This window comes from Bos indicus, chromosome 9 (assembly GCF_029378745.1).
Source record: "Bos indicus isolate NIAB-ARS_2022 breed Sahiwal x Tharparkar chromosome 9, NIAB-ARS_B.indTharparkar_mat_pri_1.0, whole genome shotgun sequence".
Taxonomy (NCBI): domain Eukaryota; kingdom Metazoa; phylum Chordata; class Mammalia; order Artiodactyla; family Bovidae; genus Bos; species Bos indicus.
In genome coordinates this window covers 24236275-24262256 of record NC_091768.1, presented here as the reverse complement: position 1 = coordinate 24262256, position 25982 = coordinate 24236275, and the positions used below count along the sequence as shown (strand labels likewise).

The 25982-nt window shown below is 38.8% G+C and overlaps 1 protein-coding gene across 1 annotated transcript in view; it reads right to left on the bottom strand.

Annotated features, from left to right (window-relative positions):
• Positions 1-25982, bottom strand: part of ECHDC1 (ethylmalonyl-CoA decarboxylase 1) — a 53182-nt gene that overhangs the window by 24210 nt on the left and 2990 nt on the right. Inside the window, exons 2-3 of the mRNA XM_070795820.1 lie at positions 6933-7151; positions 2113-2255 (exon numbers count right to left, since the gene is read on the bottom strand). Coding sequence (XP_070651921.1) covers positions 2113-2255; positions 6933-7151 — 362 coding nt within the window. The remainder of the gene's footprint in view (positions 1-2112; positions 2256-6932; positions 7152-25982) is intronic.

Sequence of the window (25982 nt, the reverse complement as noted above, 5' to 3'; positions counted from 1 at the left end):
ACCATAAATGGGCCTTCCTTTTTTTCCCTAAGTGCCTGTTGTATGAATTTACTAATTTCCTCAAAATACACAGAAGTGTTTTGAGAAATTTATAACAGCTTGTCTACAAATCAATAAGGTTACAATGGAACTGTACAATAAGCACAGCAAAAGCAAAGAAGTTAGACAAGAACTTTGAGGCTCTTTGACAAGAACTGCGAAAATTTAGGCCACAGAGAAATAGGGGGCAACAGACTGGCCAGAAACTTAACAAGGGAAGTCACTGAACAAAGGAGGATACTATCTTCAAGGAACATAGAGAAATATACAGGTTTCTAAAAGGCCAAACTTTTCCTCGAGGCATCAAACCCATTCACTGCAGAGTAAGAAGGTTTTTATTTCCCCCTATCTTAAAGCTTCAACTGGACTCTTATTATTTCTGTCCTCTGAAAAAAGACTTCTCAGAGTCTGCAGAACATCTGCAGCATCAAGTCACATCTTAGAAATGGGTTAATATTGCACTAGATTTTTTTCCTCTTTTATTCTTTTTTTCTGTTCCAAAACTTTTCAAGGCTAATGCTTTTCAGGGCTAATTCATCTCTCTGCTTGGACCATCTTAATGAAGGATTAACTGTCTAATAGGAACAATTAGGGACTTCCCTGGTAGCCCAGATGGTAAAGAATCCACCCGCAATGCGAGAGACCTGGGTTCAATTCCTGGGTTGGGAAGATCCCCTGGAGAAGGGGACAGCTACCCACTCCAGTATTCTGACCTGGAGAATTCCATGGACTGTATAGTCCATAGGGGTGGCAAAGAGTCGGACATGATTGAGTGACTTTCACTTTCTTTCACTAGGAACAATGAGAGCTTTTTTCCCTGCTCATTAAAAAAAGGGTATCAAAATGAAACCAACCTCTTGAGACCAGGTCCTAAAGAAAAAAAGAAAAAAACTACCGATAGATAAGCAAATACAATGCTGATGATTGTCGATTCTGAGTACAGGAGGGTTTCAACACATTAGTCTGAAAAATAAAATACTGCCTATCCTATAGGTAAACAAAGGATGAAGCAGTCATCAGCGATCACAGTCAACCCTGATGGTGAACCCTAAGGGAGCTTAGAACTGAAACAAGGAATGCACCCCCATCGAGCAGTCATTAGACTGTAGCCACTCCCAACAGTGCAGCTTGAGGGAACTCAGGATGAGAAAACAGGATACTGGCCCCTACAGCTGAGGTACATACCAAAGGAAACGATTTCAGTGAGCCCAGACTCTTGAATCTACCCATACACAGAAAAGTGCTGAATTCCTTAACTTCAATGTCTGGCTTTCTTTAATTAACAATAATTTCCTGACTACTTGCCCTTTGTTGCAAACACACCCATATATCTTGGCTCCCCTTCACAGCCTCAGAGCGATTTCTCAGGGTTATGAGATACTGTGAAAGAGAAAGAGATACTGTGAAAGAAAGAGATACTATGAAAGAGAGATCTTTCCTCATAGATATTATGCAACTTGAAATCCTTATACTACATAGAGTGGTGCCAGAGCTGTCCAATAACATTAAAACATTATTACCTACATACAGTTCACATCTATCATTAAATGGTAACAGATACATTTTTCTCCCTTTTTCCTCTCTCTCTCATCTGCTTTTTTTTTTTTTCCTGCCTAGGGGATGTTAGTGGAGGGGTGAATTCAAGAAAAACAGCTTCCATGGAGGACAAATACTGAGAGATGATTCAGACTGCTTTTCTGTCACCATAATTCAAAAGCAAATGTTTCAACTCCCAGCATTTGTTGGAGCCTATCAAGTGCCAAAGCCATGCTAGGTATTTTATATATGTACCTCATGCAAAACTCCATATCATGAGATGCTATAGGGCTTCACATCCTTGCTGGTTTTAATAGTGGACGTTTTATTGCTAACCTTCCTGTCCTTCATTTTTTCCCCATCACTTCACACTATTACAAGCTAATCTTTAAGATGCAAAAACAAAAACTCTGATCTTTGGAAAGCTATTAGAGAATAGCTGTCATCATAATAACCATATAAGTAGAATATAAATATCTTAGCCATAGATGGCTGACAAACGTGTAGAATCTACTGCATAATTCATACAATACTTGCCTCTGGAGTTCCTAGTGCTTTCACAGCATTCAGATCAGATCCTGAGGAAAAAGTATTTTTTGCCCCACGGATGATGAGGCCTTTCCCCTCTGTCCAATTTTCCAATTCAATCACTTTTTCCAGAAGTTGTAGCATCATAACACCTGCCGGAGAGGGGAGGGGGAATCACATACACATAAAATATTGGACAAATAGAAATAATTTAGTAACTGTAAGGTGTCAAACAAGACTCTTAGATCACAAATTTTACAAATACTGAATGTCTATCAAATGCCTATAATGTTGGTACTGAGTATATACGAAGAAGATAAGCATGACAGTCTCTCTGCTTTAAAAATTTACAATTTGTTAGTGATCTCTCTTTATCTTCCCCTTAATTAAGACACCACATAAATATGTGGTTAGGTAGGAAAAAAAAGCTGGCACTGAGTATGAGAAACCTATACCAGTAGTTAAACTAATCTTATTGACTCTGTGAAATAAACATGAGATGAAATGGACCATGAAGAGTATCTGCTTGGGTGATCTTCAGGCAAAGACCTGAGAGTTCTGAGTGTAGGGCTCATTCATCATCTCTCAACCCAAACCAACCCCATCACTCTAATCAAAGTAGCTCTGCTTGTATTAGTTTTAAACACTAGGCATCAAATTAATATTTGTTTCCATTTGAATAAAAAGCTTTACTGATATAAATCATAAAGTATAGCTATTCAGTAGTTAGTTAAAATTAGTAGCTAGCTAGTCTAAAATCTCTAGAACAGTCTTACCTTTCTAATTTTATTTTTTTCTAGGCTCATATAAAAGTTGCCTTTTATTCTCTGAACCAACTGAAGGTATGGAGCTGCACTGTCCAATGAAGTAGCCACCACCCACATGAAGTCACTGAGCACCTGAAATATGGCTAGTCTAAACTGAGATGTGCAGTAGTGTAAACAGTTTTTGGCAGGAAAGAGCTCTCGACAGGAAGCCCCTGTCTTGTCACTAACCTTAGGCCAGGCAATCCCATCCTCTACTCATCTCTGGCCTTAGGCACAACTATCAGATCTCTGGATGACACAATACATTGCCTAACATGTTGGTTCTTTCCATAGATCAGATAAGTAGAGACGAAGAATAAGTAACAGAGGACTAGATCTCTTCCCTAGCTTCTTCTTCAGAAATCTCAAGAACAAATCCGTGCAAACTGTGTGAACGAGAGCATCTAAAGAAAAATTACAAGAAGTCAACAAGCCAGCACACAGTGGGGGATGGCAATGACTCAGACACCTTATCCCGGTGACTGAGATTATGTCCCCTTTTTCCCTTAAAACTTTCATGGCTGAGCAGAATCTTCAGAGGTGGTTTTTGTGGGACACTGAGTCCACCATCTCCCCAAATTGCCAGCATTCTGACTAAAAGCAACTTTCTTTCCTAATAACACTTGTTTTGAATGCTGATTTTTGAGTAGCAAGCAGCCAGACTCACTTTACTAACAGTAGTGTAAAATACATAGCAGATTTCAAAGACTTGGTATGAAAAAGAGGAAAATATCTCATTGATACTTTTAATATCAATCACAAGTTGCAATATTCTGAATACACTGATTAAACACAATGTTATTAAAATTAACCCTTCTTTTTCCTTTTAAAAATAGGGCTACCAGAAAATTTTAAATGATATATATAGCTGACACTTGTATCCTGCATTATATTTCTATTCGTTAACATTAATAGCAAGAGATATCTCTGAATTCTGCTGAGTGTAAAGAAAAGTCATCTTGTGTTGAAAGACATCATTGATAATTTACAAAGTTTACAGTCTATCGAATTATGTCTATAGTTATGATTATGTAAAGACACATAAAACTTTATTGGGATATTTTTGAACCCAATATTTCAAATGCTACTACAAAATATAATTCACAACCCCCTCCCTCCATGAAGCATATAACTGATAAACAGAGACTGCCAAAATCACCTTGAAACATGAGTGCTGGGTAGTCAGCAAGGTTATTCATTGCCTTCTGTATTACATCATGGTAGAATAACTCAAATTTGAGCTTTGGCAAAAAATTACAAATTATCCAGGTCCTGGACGTTGAGGTCTCTTAAATGTAAAATTCTTATATGCCAAGAGTGTTGCCTAGCAATAGAAGGTATTTACCTGTATCTCAGAGTTAGAAAAGGGGCAGCAAATAGGCAAGTGCAGTGCTTTCACTGATTATTAGAATTACATGGTTAAAATGGCAGTCTTATTTTAGTTCACAAAAAAATCAAACTAACTTTTTTTTTTCATTTTAGGCTTTTCTCTTTAGTTTTTAATCTTTGAAATATCCTTCCCTTTGTCTCCTAGTGACAGCTGAACACAAATGAAGTTATTAAGCACTTAAAATTTCCATGGAAAACATAATCAAGCTCAATTTGATTAATTTTATCAATATCTGTATTCATATATTTAAAAATAATTAAAACACACAATTAGTAAAAATGTTCCTAGTTCAAACAAGACAATGGTGCCCACTCTCGCCACTATTATTCAACAGAGTTCTAGAAGTACTTGTCACAGCAATCAGAGAAGAAAAAGAAATAAAAGGGATCCAAGAAAAGAAGTAGTAAAACTCTTACTGCTTACAGACGACATGATACTATACATAGAAAATCCCAAAGATATTATCAGAAAATTACTAGAGTCAATCAGTGAATTTAGTAAAGTCACAGGATTCAAAATCAATCAATACACAGAAATTATTTGCATTCCTTCAGAAAGAGAAATTAAGGAATCAATCCTATTTACCACTGCAACAATAAAATACCTAGGAATAAATCTACCTAAAGGGGACAAAACAGCTGTATACAGAAAACTGTAAGACACTGATGAAAAAAATCAAAGACAACATAAACAGATGGAGAGATATACCATGTTTTTGGATTGGAAGAGTCAATACTGTGAAAATGACTATACTACCCAAAGCAATCTACAGATTCAATGCATCCCTATCAAAGTACCAATGGCGTTTTTCACAGAACTAGAACAAAAAAACATCTCACAATTTGTATGGAAACACAAAAGACCCTGAGTAGCCAAAACAGTCTTGAGAAAGTACAGAGCTGGAGGAATCAACCTGCTTGACTTCAGACTATACTACAAAGCTATAGTCATTAAGACAGTATGGTATGGCCACAAAAACAGAAATACAGACCAATGGAGCAAGATAGAAAGCTCAGAGATAAACCCACGTACCTATGGGCACCTTATCTTTGACAAAGGAGGCAAGAATATACAATGAAGAAAAGATAGTCTCTTCAATAAGTGGTGGTGGGGAAAACTGGACAGTCACATATGAAAGAATGAAATTAGAACACTTCCTAACACCATACACAAAGATAAACTCACAATGGATTAAAGAACTAAATATAAGATGAGAAACTATAGAACTCTTAAGAGGAAAACATAGGCAGAATACTCTTTGGCATAAACCATAGCAAGATCCTCTATGACCCACCTTCTAGATTAAGGGAAATAAAAACAAACAAAGGGAACCTTAAAAACTTAAAAGTTTTTACATAGCAAAGGAAACTATAAACAAGGTATAAAGACAACAAAAGACAACCCTCAGAATGGGAGAAAATAACAGCTAATGAAACAACTAACAAAGGATTAATCTCCAAAATAGATACGCAGTTCATGAAGCTCAATACCAGAAAAACAAACAACTCAGTCAAACAGTGAGCAGAAGACCTAAACAGACATTTCTCCAAAGAATACAGATAGCTAATAAACATATGAAAAGATGCTCAATGTCGACAGCTCATTATTAGAGAAATGCAAATCAAAATCACAAGGTATCACCTCACACAGGTCAGAATGGCCATCATCAAAAAACTACAAAAAATAAATGTTAAGAGAGGGTGTGGAGAAAAGGAAAGCCTCTAGCGCTGTTGGTGGGAATGTAAACTGGTACAGCCACTATGGGGCATAGTATGGAGATTCCTTAAAAAACTAGGAATAAAACTACCATATGACCCAGCAATTGTACTACTGGGCATACACTCTGAGAAAACCAAACCTGAAAAGGACACATGTACCCCAATGTCCACTGCAGCACTATTACAAGACCTAGGACATGGAAGCAACCTAGATGCCCATCAATAGGTGAATGGATAAAGAAGATGTGGTACATATATACGATGAAATATTACTCAGTCATAAAAAGGAATGCATTTGAGTCAGTTCAGTTCTAATGAGGTGGATGAAACTAGAGCCTAATATTCAGAGTGAAGTTATGTCAGAAGGAGAAAAACAAGTATCATATATTAACACATATACATGGAATCTAGAACAATGGAACTGATGAACCTATTTGCAGGGCAGCAATGGAGACACAGACATAGAGAATAGACTTGTGGACACGGTGAGGGAAGGAGAAGCTGGGGGAGATTTAGAGAGGAGCATGGAAACAGATACACTACCATATGTAAAACAGATAGCCAGCAGGAATTTTCTGTATGATGCAGGGAGCTCAAACCAGTGCTCTGTGGCAACATAGAAGGGATCAGGTGGGAGGTGGAAGGGGGGGTTCAGGAGGAAGGGGCCATATGTATACCTATGACTGACTGATGTATGGCAGAAACCAAAACAATATTACAACATAGTTATCCTCCAATTAAAAATAAATAAATTTTAAAAATATTCCTGGTTCATGTGACAGCTTTTCATTTTTACATGTTCTACAAAGAGTACCATGACTTTCAAGAATTCTGTCTACAGAGTTTAAGAATAAAAATCACAAGATAGCAGGTTAGATTTAGTATCATTCTTTAACATAACAAAGATCTCTATACCTGAGAAGGCGTTCATTTTGCTTGGATTGTTCAGAGTAAGAATGCCAATGCCATTGTTTTCCTTCTGAAGGTCAATGGATCCACCAGGAAACTGTTCAAGTTTTTTTTTCACTTCTTCTTCATGGAAGCCATGAGAAGTATTATAAAGTGACAATCCTATCTGATGCAGCAATCTTTTCTTTACAGCGTTAGGCGATGTCTTCAAAAGACTTGCCATTTCTGGAAAAAAGAGAGAAGTAGGCAGTAGTCTAGCTAAACAGACACTTTTCTAATATAACACATTAATAGGCTTTAGCGAGGAACCTTTCTGTTTACTGAAAGGACTTCCCTACTTCTCAAAGCACTCTAAGTACCGGATTACTTCCCTTTTCCCAGCTTCTCAAACCAAACAATTCCCAAAGTACATGATTTCAGTACATCACTAGGAGATGATGACACAGTTACAGGACATTTACTGAGATCCAACACACTAGGAGGGTTTAGAAAACTTGCTGTTCTGTAGTTTGCATCATCTCCTGCCTTCAGGGAGTCTTCTTCATGATGGCAGTTCTTCTTCTAACTCTAAATCTAAGAAAAAATTCAGTCCAAAAGTCCCTTTGGAAACAACCTCTAGGCAGAAATGCAACAGAGCGGTATTCTTGGTATTATCCTTATCTTATGTAATGCTCTCACAGAAACAGCTGGAAGGAGTCCCAAGGAAAATAGGGAAAGAAATAGGAACACATATGTAAGGTTTCTGCATCCCCCAAAGTTCTGTCAACTCTTCTCATTTTACATATCTCATCTCCGGGTAATCACCTATTTGTTCAAATGCTTTTTTTAAGTATTTTTGCTGACATAAAAAATACACTCAGAAATGATACAAATCATAAGTTACAGTTCAATGAATTTTCACAAGGCAAATACATTCAAGTAAATAGCACTCAGATCAAGAAACAGAACATGAACCTTATAAGGTCCACCATTCATTGTGCCACTTTTTGGTCATGACTCCAAATAAGGATAACAACTATCTTGACTTCTAACACTCAAGATTAGTTGGCCTGCTATTGAACATTATACAAATTGAAAAATATGGTATATCGTCTTTTGTCTGGTTTCAACTATGTTTGTGACACCTATTACTATTATTATGTGTAATGAAATTCTAAATAGTCCATTCTTTTCATTGTTGTATTTCATTATATGAATATACCACCATTCATCAATTCCAATGTAAACAGACATTAGGGTTGTTTCTGGGTTTTGGCATTACAAGTTGAGCTGCTGTGAACATTTTAGTATCTGTCTTTGGGTCAACACATATGCACTTCTGTTGGCTATATCTAAAAATAGAAGTAGTGGATCAGGCAGCAGCTGGCTAAAACTGATTGTTAAACAGTGAAGAATTTTGCAAGTTGTTTTTTTTAAACCACTGGTAGCTTGAAATTATAAGAAATAAAAAAACTTAAAATGGTCCATTTTCAAGGGTGCTGACTGTGGGTGGAAAAATTACTACCAGCCAAAGTGGCCTAACAGCTTACTGACACAGTAACCATAAGGGTTATAAAACTGGAAAGTCCGGGCAAACAAAGGGAGAGTGGAATGTCTAGGATTTTCATGGAGGCTCATTCTACTAGTGAATTCAAAACAGAAAACAGGAATGAGTGCACAGGAAAGGAAGAAACAAGATGTCAGGGAGGGGCAAGCCCATATAGAGAGAGGGAACAAACCTAGGCAACATCCAGGAAGACTGTTCATCACACAGTACTCAGCCAAAAAGGAACCGGGGGAAGGGCTTGCATGCTAGGGGATAAAACTGCTTGTTTTAATGACACTGGGTATGCCTGCCCACCAGACACCAGACCTTGCAAGACCGTCATAAAGCCTCTCTTCTAGCTGCACCTAGTGTCTCCAAGTTCCTCTTTCAGTCTGGGCAAGTGGGCTTTATTTCCCACAGAAATTACTCATGGTGAAAAGTATCAGCAAACTCTACATATCAATCTCTCTCTCCTTCTCACACTCACACATATCACACACACACTGCCATTTGCCATTTTCCAAGGGCTGGTCATAATGATCATACCAGTTCATTTGTTCCACTTTAAGAGATATTGGCTAATAAGAGTTTTCATATCCAAACACAGTGAACATTCCAGTTGCTCCATGATCTTATTAATCATTTGCTAATGTCTTTTTATTTCCTTTCTTTCCATTTTAGGTATTCTAGATAGTGATACAGTCATTGTGGTATTACTTTGCATTTCTATGATGTCTAATGAAGTGAAACTCCATTTTCATATGCTAATTTGTTATTTGTATATCATCTATTGTAAAGTGCCTCTTCCAAGTTTTTTTACCCATTTTTTCTATTTATTTACCTTTTATTCCAGCACAAGCTGGAATCAAGATGGCCGGGAGAAATATCAATAACCTCAGATATGCAGATGACACCACCCTTATGGCAGAAAGGGAAGAGGAACTAAAAAGCCTCTTGATGAAAGTGAAAGAGGAGACTCAAAAAGTTGGCTTAAAGCTCAACATTCAGAAAACGAAGATCATGGCATCCAGTCCCATCACTTCATGGGAAATAGATGGGGAAAGAGTGGAAACAGTGTCAGACTTTATTTTGGGGGGCCCCAAAATCACTGCAAATGGTGACTGCAGCCATGAAATTAAAAGACGCTTACTCCTTGGAAGGAAAGTTACGACCAACCTAGATAGCATATTCAAAAGCAGAGACATTACTTTGCCAACAAAGGTGCGTCTAGTCAAGGTTATGGTTTTTCCAGTGGTCATGTATGGATGTGAGAATTGGACTGTGAAGAAAGCTGAGTGCCGAAGAATTGATGCTTTTAAACTGTGATGTTGGAGAAGACTCTTGATAATCTTTTGGACTGCAAGGAGATCCAACTGGTCCATTCTAAAGGAGATCAGTCCTGAGTGTTCTTTGGAAGGACTGATGCTAAAGCTGAAACTCCAGTACTTTGGCCACCTCATGCGAAGAGTTGACTCACTGGAAAAGACTGATGCTGGAAGGGATTGAGGGCAGGAGGAGAAGGGAACGACAGAGAATGAGATGGCTGGATGGCATCACCGACTCAATGGATATGAGTTTGGGTGGACTCCAGGAGTTGGTGTTGGACAGGGAGGGCTGGCGTGTTGCAGCTCATGGGGTTGCAGAGTTGGACATGACTGAGCGACTGCACTGCATGGCATTGAACTGAACCTTTTACTACTACCTTGTAGAAATTCTTTTATTCATTTGCCTACAGCTTTTATTAAAATTCTTATGACAATAAATCCTGCATTTCCATCTCCATTGGAAATGCCTGTGTACTCCTAAATCAAACAAAAATCTACTTCCATATTCCTCACCTCTAGATGTACCACAGGCTTCTCAAAATCAGTTTAAATCTACTAAAACCTGTAACTACTTTATTCCTTCCCTTAACTATCTGTAGTATCAACCACAGAGAAAGCCAGAGTAGAAAACCCAATCTCCCAATCTCCTTCCCCTCCTTCATATCTCATGTACAACCTACCTTTTTTATTTTTCTAATCCTTTATTTCCCCTACAACAAAGTTCAAACCTATGTCTCTGGATGAATACAATGGCCACCATTAGTTTCACACTACTCCTTAAAATCAGAGCTACCTTTATACTGTATGCTCCTAAAAGCACAAATCTACAAATACATTTTCAAAGAAACTGAAAAGATTTAAAATAGGGTGACTTCTCAGGACTTGAGCATGAACCTAAATGAACATGAAGAAGAAATAAAGTGATAAAGGTTGATAAACTTAGGTCTATTGGAAATGGAAGGTGAAGTTCAAAAATATAGTATTTTTACTAATTAAAATATGAAATAGCTATGAAAAAATAAAGGATTTTAGAGGCTTTCTAAATTATTTGCTAAATGTAAATATCAAGTTTTCTCAAGATTCTCTTAGCTAGCAGAGGAAATCTACACTAAAAATTTCAGGAGTTGTTGAGAAATGACAAGCAATGGAGCTCGAAACAAATTAAATTAGCAAACAAAACTTATATTCTCATGCCTATATACATAGGAGAACCACTGCCCAAAACCACCTACGCTGGCCAGGGTCAACAGTAACCCCTTGCATGAGTTATCTTACAACAGGAGACCTTGGTAGGGAACACGGAAGCTACCACCAACTGAAAGAACTCGGGAAGTCAAAAGGAGTGCGACACCAATTCATATGTCCTGCCAACCTCCCAGAATCCTTCTCACTGGAATCCATCTTGGCTGAGCAATGCGCAGGCCACCAGGAAGGAACCTGAGTCAGAATGATTAGCCAGAGACAACCCAGAAACTAACTCCATTATCATAAAACCAACACTGCAAGCCACGTGGCAGAGCAGCTCTGGGTTCCCTTACCTTGCTGCTCTTCATCTGGGAGCCACTTTTTGTCAACACATTTATCATCTGGAACAATTCATTTCTAAATGTTAGACAAGAGACTACTCTTGGACCCTGGACGGCATCTCCCTTCCTGCAGACCCTTTCCTACAACATACATAAGCTCACAACTCCAGCCATGTGCATAAAAAATCCATCTCGACCTCAAACACTGTTCTTTCTTTTTCATCTCCCCTTTCACTATCCCCAGATTCAAGTTCAGTGATCAATGTTTGTGGGAAAAATAAAGAAATAGATCAAATTACTGTACATCATTTCAAAATGAGTTTGGAAGCCTTTTTGCTTTTTGAAGACAAAATTTGAGAAATATACATAACGACTAGATTAGCAATTAAGATAAATCTTTTAAAACAGGTCAGGATTCTTTATTGGATTATTTAAAATAGACAATAGTTTCATTCTAAGAATAAAAAGTGGGTTGAAGAGTTTCTGTGCTTAAGACCCAGTAAGTAAATTACACACTACATGTAGGTTTTTATAGTCAAGAAATTCATAGGACTGGGATCCTAGTATATAAACACATGTGCATTTGGTAAGATATAATTGGTAACAGTTCAGTGGAAATTAACTGAGTTCTTATTAGTCATCTCCCCTCTATCAACTAGCTATTTCAGGAAAAAAAAATTTTACCCTCAACAAATTTTCAGTTTTATCAAAGAAATGAAGTATTTACTAAGCAAAAATAACTCAATTCTCTAATTGAAAATAGAACAAAATTCCTCCTTTTATTAAGCTTTATTAGAGACCTGATTTTTTTCCCCTCTCTTCACCAGTAAACTTTTATCATGAAGTCTGAGAATTTTCTATAGGCAGAAAGGGACCTGAAGATACTAAATCAGTGCATAGGATTATGATATTTAACTTCCCTTCGTTCTTTCCAAGTTTTAACATTTTAGGCAGAAGTAGAACAAAAATTAAGCACCATCCTAATTTGCTGGGGAGTAAGGAAAGGAAAAAGTAAACTCAGATTAGCTTTTCTCTACAGTGTCTTGTGGCCAAAATGTTGGCAGAGGGGGCTACCTTTAAGAAACTCTCATCTTATATACTTTCAGAGTATCCGTTCTTCACCTAACTATATTCAGTCCTCCTTGTCCATCAGCAACTCCCAGAGTTTACCCAAACTCATGTCCATTGAGTCGGTGATGCCATCCAGCCATCTCATCCTCTGTCGTCCCCTTCTCCTCCTGCCCTCAATCCTTCCCAGCATCAGGGTCTTTTCCAGTGAGTCAACTCTTCGCATGAGGTGGCCAAAGTACTGGAGTTTCAGCTTCAGCATCAGTCCTTCCAAAGAAATCCCAGGATTGATCTCCTTTAGGATGGACTGGCTGGATCTCCTTGCAGTCCAAGGGACTCTCAAGAGTCTTCTCCAACACTACAGTTCAAAAGCATCAATTCTTTGGCGCTCAGCTTTCTTCACAGTCCAACTCTCACATCCATACATGACCACTGGAAAAACCATAGTCTTGACTAGACGGACCTCTGTTGGCAAACTAATGTCTCTGCTTTTGAATATGCTATCTAGGTTGGTCATAACTTTCCTTCCAAGGAGTAAGCGTCTTTTAATTTCATGGCTGCAGTCACCATCAGCAGTGATTTTGGAGCCCCAAAAAATAAAGTCTGACACTGTTTCCACTGTTTCCCCATCTAGTTCCCATGAAGTGATGGGACCAGATGCCATGATCTTCGTTTTCTGAATGTTGAGTTTTAAGCCAACTTTTTCACTCTCCACTTTCACTTTCATCAAGAGGCTTCTGAGTTCCTCTTCACTTTCTGCCATAAGGGTGGTGTCATCTGCATATCTGAGGTTATTGATATTTCTCCTGGCAATCTTGATTCCAGTTGTGCTTCTTCCAGTCCAGCGTTTCTCATGATGTACTCTGCATATAAGTTAAATAAGCAGGGTGACAATATACAGCCTTGACGTACTCCTTTTCCTATTTGGAACCAGTTTGTTGTTCCATGTCCAGTTCTAACTGTTGCTTCCTGACCTGCATATAGGTTTCTCAAGAGGCAGGTCGGGTGGTCTGGTATTCCCATCTCTTTGAGAATTTTCCACAGTTTACTGTGATCCACACAGCCAAATTAGCACTAATCAATTAGAATGAAAATGATACAGCCCCACTCCCCTTCCAAAACAAATCTAAGAAAACAAGAAACAAGGCCCACATTTCCATTTCATAAGTAATGAAAGCTTACCTATATGTGAAGCTTTCCTCTAGGGAGTCACCTACTTACTGTCAAATTCTGAAGCAATAGGAAAGACCTCAAAGTTCTTACTCTTTTTCTCTAAATAAATACATATATTTTTATAGCATAATATTAATTTATTAAAAAGCTTTAAAACTTGAGGCATCACTTCAAGTAACTAAACAGCTGCCCAGAATCACAAATCTTTTGAACAGATAAGAATATATTTTACATAAAATATGTATCTGATGAAATAAAAATATTTATGTTATGAAACTGTGATATTATTATTCCTAAATTACTTCTATAAAAGACTGTTGTCTTAAATTTGAAATCAGGTTTCAGTACAGTGGCTAGAAGGAAAATAAACGTAGACATAAATAAAGCTAACCTAACATACTTTTGAAAAAGTTAGGTTTCAGAATGAGTGTGTTGTATTTCCTAACCTAGACAATGGATAAACAGGTACTTATTTTTGTTTTTGCTGTTCTTTAAACTCTTCTTATGCTTTGAAACTATGTGCAAGTATGCTACATTTCTCATTAAACTTTTTTTTTATTAAAGGATACCATTTCAAATGTGGAATGGAGAGATGTCTCTGCCTTTACCAATAATCTCTCCCAATCTTCTAAAACACTAATTTCAAAACTAATTTTTGTAAGTATTCTGTTTTTTGCATAGAAGATATTTAATAAAGAACACACATATTGCTATAGGTGGCCACATAGGTATCTGCAGTCTCTGGCAGTTCTGAAAACTAAGAAGTGTCCTCATTAAAGGTAATAATATTTCTTAAAACTTGATGTATGACCAGAAACCAGGTAAGAAAGAATTAGAGACACTCCTGCCTCCAGTAAATTATAACGACTCATAATGATGCTCCTGCCTCCAGTAAATTTAAAAACTCCCTATTGGCAGGGACCACATCTTACTCATGGTTTTAGCGCACAGAGTTTTTACATTTAACATTTGTGGTACTAAATGACACCTAATGTGGTTATTACTGTATAGGGATTACTATAGTTGTTATTGTTGTATGGTCAGTCATGTCCAACTCTTTGTGACCCACGGACTATTAGCCCTCCAGGCTCCTCTGTTCATGGAATTTTCCAGGCAAGAATACTGGAGTAGGTTGCCACTTCCTCCTCCAGGGAGTCTTGCCCATCCAGGGACCAAACCAGCATCTCCTGCACTGGCAGGGGCTTCTTTACCCCTAGAGCCACCCAGGAAGCCCAGTGATTACTGTATACTTAACCATCATTTCCCAAACTAAATAAAAGATCTCTATCTGCCAGACAGAAAAAGTTTATTTCATTGTGGGGATTTTAGGAATTCCAAGTCCAGAATATGTAGCTCTAAGTGCTTAAGGGTATTAGAGTCAGCCAGAGAAGAAGGTCTCCCTTTCATTGGCCCCTGGTCAGTTTGATGCAGAACCACCACTCCACTATCATTCCCAGCTTAGGAGTCCCTACCCCTCTTCACAAGAAGGATAAGAGCTGTGGGTCTGATTTTTTTTTTTTTTTTTTCAGGTATACAAATCAGGTTTGCATACAACACAATCTTTACCACATGATTAAAAAAAATACTGACACTTTTTAAGAAATGAGGTTAAGTTATAGATAATAAGACATTACCTACTTATAATGTCTGTGGTTAGTGATTCACATTTTACAAGGATTTGGTTAGTAGTGTACTTCATATTTTAACTATATAACGATTTCTATCACAAGGGTTAGAGCGAGGCAGTTACGTTCTCTGACTTTCTCAGAATCAGAGGCATTTTACCCAGGGAGTACTGAGCCTAAGACCTAGTAACTGTTAGCGGCAAACTTAAGTGGAGAACCCATGACTTGATCTACTTTCCCCAGTCCTTCTTCCAAAGAACAAAACTATTGGTTTTGAGCCAAGATAAGTAATTCAGTCACAGCACTACAGCTTTCCGTAGAAGGCAACAGAGTGAAACTATTTCCACTGGTACTGCTGCCGCTTTGAATTTTCTTTGTTCTAATTTCCCTTCTTTCGTCATTTTCATCTCTACTGCCTTCTCTCTCATGCTCCCCTCTCTGCCTCTCAGCTTGTGTGGGACATGGAACCAGGGGCTGCCTTTATCTTGGGAAGGCATTTGAAGAAGATTAAAGCTGTAGGGCTCAGGGTTCCTTAGGCCTGCTTCTAGTCTAGGAAAAATAAGCTCTCAAGGTCACTGGCCAGATCAGTTCACAAAACTGAGGGGCCTACACAGAGAGAGCCAAACACAACATGACCAAGCTGGCTTTTGCCTAGAATATGCTCTCTGCACATTTTGCCCCAAGTGATAAGTCATATATAGTCATATATAAAAGAGACCATTAAATGTAAAATTCATTTGGGGGTGAGGTCTTTTCCACGTTGACCGTGACTTTAATGTAAGAGAACTGTGCCAAAGAAACTTGATGAGAACTTAGATGGCTATTTAAAAAAAGAAAAAAGTTGCCTATGTTTTCCACAGTATTCTGTTTAGGGAAAATAAAAAAATAGTTAAAATAGAAAATAAGGAGTAAGACTTATAAAATCATTAGCATTTTTAATTATGAAGGGATAATAGAATCAATAAACAACATATCTTTTCTCATTGTAAGGAGTCTGTCTGTTTTGTCTTCACATACATCCCCCTCCCCGCCCACCACTTCCAATGAAGCTTCCCAGGTGGCGCTAGTGGTAAAGGAATCCGCCTGCCAATGCAGGAGATCTAAGAGACGCGAGGTCGGGAAGATCCCTTGGAGAAGGAAACCGCAACCCATTCCAGTATTCTTGTCTGGAGAATCCCACAGACAGAGGAGCCTGCTGGGGCTACAGTCCATAGGGTTGCAAAGAGTCAGACATGACTGAAGTGACTTAGCATGGCACCCCACTCCAATATCCAAAACAAGGGCAATCAGTATAGACATCATCAGATGTACCTTTTTACACTTAAATCATTACCAAATTTCAACATTATGTCACTAATATTTTTGCCTCATTGGACATCTTTGATATACTCATTTTTCCATGGAAACCTCATAATAAAAACCTCATGGATCCTTTCCTCTATTGATTCCATTTTTTGGCCCCCCAAACTCCTGTCCTCCTTCCACTAACTCTCCCTTCTTTTCTCTCCTCAGATCCCCTTGTTTGTGGCAAAGAGTAGTACCTGAGAAACTCAAGTACAATGCTAAGCCTCTCAAGTTTGCCAGTTCCAAGATTAGGGGTCTAATCCTTGACACTGGATGAGAGCCTATTATGAATACTTTCTGGAGAATGGCAGGGCAACCCACTCCAGTATCTTGCCTTGAGAATCCCCACGGACAGAGGAGCCTGACAGGCTACAGTCCTTGGGGCTGCAGAAAGTTGGACACGACTGAGCAACTTACCACAAATCATATGGATCAGTTCAGTTCAGTTGCTTGGTCATGTCTGACTCTTTGTGACCCCAAGGACTGTAGCCTGTCAGGGTTGCTAATCCATCCTGCTGGTTGCTTTGCTGTCCTACCACAACCAGATTCAGCCCAGCTGAACAAGCTCATAACCATGCCATCAGAAAGGGGAAAGAGAAGAGGTCCGAGATCAAAGGTTTCACTCTCTCCATGTTTTCTAACTTTTTCAAAGGCAAACAAGTAAGCTCCCTTCCCTACACAGAGACTAAGCTCTCTGTTCTCTCAGAAGCTGTAACCTGTTTCATCAGGTGCTGGAAATATCCAGAAAGTAAACACAAACACATACTGAGCAAGAAAAAAATAAGCATAAGGCACGGAGTAAACAAAAAAATCAGAACTATTCCGTTTCAGACTGTCAGCATATGACTTGTTTTTGGCATTTGAATTTGGTTTTAGGCTGTCATTAATTAACACTTCACTTCCCTGGTGGCTCAGACGGTAAAGCGTCTGCCTACAACACAGGAGACCCGGGTTCGACCCCTGGGTTGGGAAGATCTTCTGGAGAAGGAAATGGCAACCAACTCCAGTACTCTTGCCTGGAAAATCCCATGGAGGGAGGAGCATGGTAGGCTACAGTCCATGAGGTCACAAACAGTCAGACAAGACTGAGCAACTTCACTTTCTTTCTTTCTTAATTAACTTTCAAGTTTCACTACTTGAGTCATACACTATACTGTGTATGTACTGAGTATGCCACATATACCTTTTTTCCTGCCAGCCAAAATGAACTTCTTTCAGTTGTTCATATCCTTCAGTTGTTCTATTCATTCCAACCCTCTGAGTATGTGATTCCCCATTACAGTTTTTTCTTCCTCAAAGCAACTCCAAATCAACTCCTCTAATACCCTCAACTACACAAAATACTCTGTCTGCTCTCACAATGTTTAGATCCTTCATTAACCTTCACTCAAACTTTGCTGTAACTATTCCTTTAACCAAATCTTCCCACTAGATTTAGCTGCAAGAGGACATTGGCAATGCCTGGTACTGCTGCTGCTGCTGCTGCTAAGTCACTTCAGTCGTGTCCAACTCTGTGCGACCCCATAGACGGCAGCCCACCAGGCTCCCCCGTCCGTGGGATTCTCCAGGCAAGAACACTGGAGTGGGTTGCCATTTCCTTCTCCAATGCATGGAAGTGAAAAGTGAAAGTGAAGTCGCTCAGTCGTGTCCGACCCTTAGCATGGACTGCAGCCTACCAGGCTCCTCTGTCCATGGGATTTTCCAGGCAAGAGTACTGGAGTAGGGTGCCATTGCCTTCTCCGAATGCCTGGTACAGTACTTGACAAATAATATTTGCCAATAACAATTTGGCACACAAGGCTTGAGAATCCACAACACGAGACAGGCTAAAGAATCTTTCCACAAGTCAACTCCACCTACCCTGTTCATTAATCCCACCACTTACCTTGTTTCAGTTCCATTCTTCTATGCAAGCTGGTCTCTCTTCTTGGAATGCTTATCACTGCCAACTCACCAGCTAACTAAGATCTACTCATCTTTCAGGTCAGACCAATAAACTATCAAGAAAAGATCAGCTGTTTTATTACTATGCTCCTCCCTCCCCCAGCTGATTTCACAATTACATGTGTGTGTGTAGTATTAAAAGAATTTTTGAGGCTCAAAAAGAATACTAGAATGAAAGAACATTTACCAAAAATGAGTTTTTCATTTTTGTTGTTGAAAAGCTGGCTGCATGAAATCAATGATGCAAATTTTACTTAAGATAACTTAATATGGGCAGCAAGAAGGACAATTATAGAGTTCCCAGAGAACATTACTGACGGTTGGAATCAATTTCTAGGCACAAAATACAGCTACTGCTGCCAGGGCTGCCTCCTCAGCAAATCCAAACTGACACAACCTCCAGTAGATAACTTTCTGTATTAAAGGCTTTATCCTTCCTGTGAGCACTCATGCACTTAGCATTTGGCCCAACTCCTTTGAAATTAAGCTGTTCCCACTGGAACTGTGCTGGACTATGACCTGCAATTTGTTTAGGAATTTTCCCCTTTCAGGGACTCTGTTGTTGCTGTTCAGTCACTCAGTCGTGTCCAACTCTTTGTGACCCCATGGACTGCAGCAAGCCAGGCTTCCTTGTCCTTCACTATTTCCTTTGCTGGAGCAGCCTCGAAGAGATACCCCACGTTCAAGGTAAAAGAAACCCAAGTAAGATGGTAGGTGTTGCAAGAGGGCATCAGAGGACAGACACACTGAAACCATAATCACAGAAAACTGTTCAATCTAATCACACTAGGACCACAGTTCAGTCAGTTCAGTCGCTCAGTCGTGTCCAACTCTTTGCGACCCTATGAATTGCAGCACGCCAGACCTCCCTGTCCATCACCAACTCCCAGAGTTCACTCAGACTCACGTCCATCGAGTCGGTGATGCCATCCAGCCATCTCGTCCTCTGTCGTCCCCTTCTCCTCCTGCCCCCAATCCCTCCCAGCATCAGAGTCTTTTCCAATGAGTCAACTCTTCGCATGAGGTGGCCAAAGTACTGGAGTTTCAGCTTTAGCATCACTCCTTCCAAAGAAATCCCAGGGCTGATCTCCTTTAGAATGGACTGGATCTCCTTTAGAATGGATCTCCTTGCAGTCCAAGGGACTCTCAAGAGTCTTCTCCAACACTACAGTTCAAAAGCATCAATTCTTCAGCACTCAGCTTTCTTCACAGTCCAACTCTCACATCCATACATGACCACAGGAAAAACCACAGCCTTGACTAGACGGATCTTTGTTGGCAAAGTAATGTCTCTGCTTTTGAATATGCTATCTAAGTTGGTCATAACTTTCCTTCCAAGGAGTAAGCGTCTTTTAATTTCATGGCTGCAGTCACCATCTGCAGTGATTTTTGGAGCCCAGAAAAATAAAGTCTGACACTGTTTCCACTCTTTCACCATCTATTTCCCATGAAGTGATGGGACCAGATGCCACGATCTTCGTTTTCTGAATGTTGAGCTTTAAGCCAACTTTTTCACTCTCCTCTTTCACTTTCATCTAGAGGCTTTTTAGTTCCTCTTCACTTTCTGCCATAAGGGTGGTGTCACCTGCATATCTGAGGTTATTGATATTTCTCCCGGCAATCTTGATTCCAGCTTGTGCTTCTTCCAGCCCAGCATTTCTCATGACGTACTCTGTATATAAGTTAAATAAGCAAGGTGACAATATACAGCCTTGACACACTCCTTTTCCTATTTGGAACCAGTCTGTTGTTCCATGTCCAGTTCTAACTGTTGCTTCCTGACCTGCATATAGGTTTCTCAAGAGGCAGGTCAGGTGGTCTGGTATTCCCATCTCTAAGAATTTTCCACAGTTTATTGTGATCCACACAAAGGCCTTAGCATAGTCAATAAAGCAGAAATAGATGTTTTTCTGGAACTCTCTTGCTTTTTCGATGATCCAGCCAAGACTTTTTAGAAAAGTTATCATCCTGGGATTTCTTTCTCCCCCAAAAAGGAAATAATAATTCCAGAACTTGATAGTAGATAAATATCTTTCAAAGCAATAAACGCATTCCCTGTAACACATCTATTTTCCCCATGAGAAAACCCAAGGCCAGAGGGATAGGTTTGCTCAGAACCTCGGGGCAATAAATAACACTGTTATCCCTTGACACTTGATTGTTCCCAACTTCTACATGCTACTGACATCCATTCCTATGGAGATCAAATTTTTCGATAAAGTCTTATATTCTCTACTCTGTTATACTATGTAAATAATCTGTTTCTCTCCCACCCCACCCCCCCCCCCCCCCGAAATTTCTCAATTTCTTCATAGGAAGACAGCACCTACCTTTTAAAACATTTGGCCTCAAGGGAATATAAATCTTCAAAACAACTGTAGTTTTGCTCAAACTCAGGTTTGATATTTGGGGCACCTGATCTCAAAGACCATGGAATGCTTTCTTTTATTGGTAAGCAGAAATTTCTAAAAAGACAAGATGAGTCTGAAAAGAGCTCCAAGAGGATCCTTACAGCATGCAAATAAACAGGTAGGCTTAACTTAGTTTATCTGTCAGAAGTACAATTTGTATCTAAATATTCTCCTTTGAGTTTTGTACCATGCTAAAAGATCTCTGTGTATGGCTGTATGTTATGTCACAGGTATGTCTTATTTTTATACTGCCAGATGGTACTACCAAAATTAATTTATAAAAAGAGCTCCATTTAATTGGTCTAAAAATATTACTTAAGTAAATTATCAGAAACATAAGAGCAACTCACACAAATGCTTTTGTGGTTCATGTGATAGTTTAAATTTGTTAGTCTAACTGAAACAGGCACGTCTTTAGTGTCATCAGCACTGAATACTTTAATCCCACATGCGTTTACTAGTCAGATAAATTCACATTATCTCTGCTGCAAATCTGTCAGAAAAAAAATTTGCTTGAGATGATGGCAGACTTTGTCTAATGACTCATTAAGTTTTTGTGAGGAACTTAAACATAAATGTTGGGAACAAATAGTTCAGATAGATGAAAATGGGATAAGAGTTTTTAGGTGCAACAATTATATTTTACGATATATGTACTTAAAATAGCATACTGAAATCTTTTGAGGTAACTTAAAACGTCAGAGTTTTGCAAGATAAATTACATGATTGACTAGAATTGTTTTTATCATACACACTAATTTCCCACCTACATGTGTCTTTTCTAAACACTTCTGTTTCATCCTTTGTCGCTGCTTTTAATAGGCTGTCTAGACTGGTCATAGTTTTTCTTCCAAGGAGCAAGCATCTTTTAATTTCATGGCTGCAGTCACCATCTGCAGTGATTTTGGAGCCCCCCAAAATAAAGTCTCTCACCATTTCCATTGTTTACCATGTATTTGCCATGAAGTGTTGGGACCGGATGCTATGATCTTAAGTTTTTTGAATGTTGAGTTTTAAGCCAGCCTTTTTACTCTCCTATTTCACCTTCATCAAGAGGCTCTTTTGTTCCTCTTGGCTTTCTCCCATTAGAGTGGTGTTATCTGCACCACTGAGGTGCACTGATATTTCTCCCGGCAATCTTGTTTTTAGCTTGTGCTTCATCTAGTCTGGCATTTCACATGATGTACTTTGCACATAAGTTAAATAAACAAGGTGACAATATATAACTTTGACATACTCCCTTCCCAATTTGGAACCAGTCTGTTGTGCCATGTCCGGTGCTAACTGTTGCTTCATGACCTGCACACAGGTTGCTCAGGAGGCAGGTCAGGTGGTCTGGAATTCCCATCTTTGAAGAATTTTCCATGGTTTGTTGTGATCCACACAGTCAAAGGCTTCAGCATATTCAATGAAACAGAAGATGTTCTTCTGGAATTCTCTTGCTTTTTCTACATAACGGATGTTGGCAATTTGATCTCTGGTTCCTCTGCCTTTTCTAAATCCAGCTTGAACATCTGGAAGTTCATGGTTCACATATTGCTGAAGCCTGGCTTGGAGAATTTTGAGCATTACTTTGCTAGCGTGTGAGATGAGTGCAATTGTGTGGTAGCTTGAGCATTCTTTGGCATTGCCTTTGGGATTGGAATGAAAACTGACCTTTTCCAGTCCTGTGGCCACTGCTGAGTTTTCCAAATTTGCTGGTATATTGAATGCAGCACTTTAACAGCATCGTCTTTTAGGATTTGAAATAGCTCAGCTGGAATTCCATCACCTGCACTAGCTCTGTTCATAGTGATAGTTCATAAGGCCCACTTGACTTCACACTCCAGGATGTCTGGCTCTAGGTCAGTGACCACACCATCGTGGTTATCTGGGTCATTAAGATTTTTTTTGTATAGTTCTTCAGTGTATTCTTGCCACCTCTTCTTAATATTTTCTGCTTCTGTTAGGTCCATACCATTTCTGTCCTTTATTGTGCCCATCTTTGCATGGAATGTTCCCTTGGTATCTCTCATTTTCCTCAGAGACCATTTCATTGTTAGAGAAATTAGTTTTGTTTAGGCTTCAGAGACACAGCAGAGCAGACCTATGACCTTGTTTCTAACCTGCCTGGACACTGCCCTGGCTGTGAGTGACAGCTATGACTGTAAGAATTGCAGCACCATAGGTAAGACAGGGGACGAATCTTGAGACTGTTGAGCCCCTCAAGACAGGGTGGCCAGTCAAGCCCCGGGCTTAACAACATTCCAAGTTTAAAGGATAAACAGGAACTCAGAGCTGCAATTTGCTCACAGGTTGATGATATCAGTTTGTGTCCTAGGATTATAAGCAGGAACCCTGAAGTGCAGTCTTTGAAGTCTCTTCCACAGAGTGGACGTGCTACCTAGGACCTTTTCCCAATTAGGACTCCAGATGTGCTGTGTCATGGGACTTCCCAGCGCTGTTTGAGTCTGGATGTTGGTTAAAACCCAATTTGATGACGTATCCTCTGCTATTTCTATTTCTCTCTTCAATGTTACAGCATATTGAAAGTAAGCTAGAAAACTCTAATAAATATTGGTATTATTTAGTTTGTATAGAATGAGTGGCTTATTAGGTTAACAAACCCTTTGAACCGAGACAAAAGTGAAAACTTTTGGCAAAACATTAATCAAATTTATTTCAGGTGCTTTAAGTTAAAAATTGTCTTTTTTATAAAGAAGAGCTAAGGGTTTGGTTTGGCTTTTTTGTTTTGCAGCTATGTAACCTTGTCTATTTATCTTCTGAAATCTTTTTGTCATTTTGACTAAACAGATACTTAGTGTTTTGTAATCTTCTGTAATCCTATTTGTTGAATTGTCCAAAACCTTTTGATATTTTTGAAAAACTTCCCCCCAAAATTCAAACTCTAAATTAAGTTTTTTTGACCTGAAAATAACTTTAGGAATGTCCAGAGGGGCCCCTAGAACTTCTTAAAGAACATGTTCTCTCTTCTTATAAAAGGAGATGGTAATTAGGTTTATTTGATATGTCAAATTTTATGGGAAGCTTTGTCAAAGAAATTATAATAAACTTTCTTAGGTTATCTTGTATACATGAATGTTATTTAAATATTAGATATTGTAGATATCTAGATATTGTATGAAATATCTAGATATTGTATGAAATTTTAGATATTGTATGAAAATTCTGACAATTCTCATGTGTTCTAGTATAATGTTATCAGTTTAGTTCAGTCATTCAGTCATGTCCAACTCTTTGAGACCCCCATGGACTGCAGCACGCCAGGCCTCCCTGTCCATCACCAACTCCCGGAGCTTTCTCAAACTCATGTCCATCAAGTCAGTGATGCCATCCAACCATCTCATCCTCTGTTATCCCCTTCTCCTTCCGCCTTCAACCATTCCCAGCATTAGGGTCTTTTCCAATGAGTCAGTTCTTCGCATCAAGTGGCCAAAGTATTGGAGTTTCAGCTTCAACATCAGTCCTAACAATGAATATTCAGGACTGATCTCCTTTAGGATGGACTGGTTGATCTCCTTGCAGTCCAAGGGACTCTCAAGAGTCTTTTCCAACACCACAGTTCAAAAGAATCAATTCTTCAGCACTCAGCTTTCTTTAATAATGCAACTCTTACCTTCATACATGACTACTGGAAAAACCATAGCTTTGACTAGATGGACCTTTGTTGGCAAAGTAATGTCTCTGCTTTTAAATATGCTGTCTAGGTTTGTCATGCCTTTTCTTTCAAGGAGCAAGTGGTTTTAATTTCAAGGCTGCAGCCTCCATCTGCAGTGATTTTGGAGCCCCCAAAAATAAAGTCTGTCACTGTTTCCACTGTTTGCCCATCTATTTGCCATGAAGTGATGGGACCAGAAGCCATGATCTTAGTTTTCTGAATGCTGAATTTTAAGCCAACTTTTTCACTCTCCTCTTTCACTTTCATCAAGAGGCTCTTTAGTTCTTCTTCACTTTCTGCCATAAGAGTGGTGTCATCTGCATAATTGAGGTTATTTATATTTCTCCCAGCAATCTTGATTCTAGCTTGTGCTTCATCCAGCCCAGCATTTCTCATGACGTACCCTACACATAAGTTAAATAAACAGGCTGACGATATACAGCCATGGTTTTAAAGATGTGGTCAAAGAAATGACCAAACAGATTTGTCGATTACATTAAATTGAACCTTCATCTTTAATTATTACTATTTTTAAGTCTTTTGTCATTTATACACAATTATTGTTCATACGCCGAGGCTTTTGCAAGTGTATTTATCTTCAAAGAAATTCATGGAAAAGATCCTGACAAATACTCTAGGATGAAAGTATTAGATAAATTTAAGATATTGCACAGAACTGGATTTAAAGGACCCTTTTTTCCTCTCCTTTAAGAAAATGTATCTTACAACAAGGGTTAAAACATTTATTTTTTTTCCTCCCTTCCTGATTCCTCCAGAATTTGAAAACCTAAGTTTTTTTTTTTCTTCGTGACAATATGTATATTTGCATAAATTCACTGGGAATCTGTTCTCCTCATAACAAGACACCACTGGAAATACTGGCTATATTACCATAGTTTTGGCTGCATTATCATACTCAGGAAAGGTGTACATAGACTCAGATGTGACCAGACAGCTTTAAGGACCTACTCAAGAAAAATAAATAAATAAACTGGCCAGATACCTTGTTTACAAGGTTCAAGCAAAACAAACTTGAAAAAGAGCTTATATGGTCAGTCACTATTCTCATGGCATTTATGTAAATAATCAAAACAAGTTCAATACCAACAAGTTAGTTTTACTATGAGTGTCTTTAATAAAAGGATAAACATGGGAGAAAGAAATCATATTTTCACTTACACAGATATTAAGTTCTAGTCCTACCAATGATCTTCAAGGTTTTGTTACATACCTATATATGCTGGACTGGATTCCAAATTTTTCTGCTGTTGTTGTTCAGCCATGTCTGACTCTTTGTGACCCCATGTACTGCAGCACACCAGGCTTCTCCATCCTTCATTACCTCCCAGAGTTTGCTTAAACTCATGTCCATTGAGTCAGTGATTCAACCCAACCATCTCAACTTCTGTCGCCCCATTCTCATCCTGTCCTCAGTCTTTCCTAGAATCAGGGTCTTT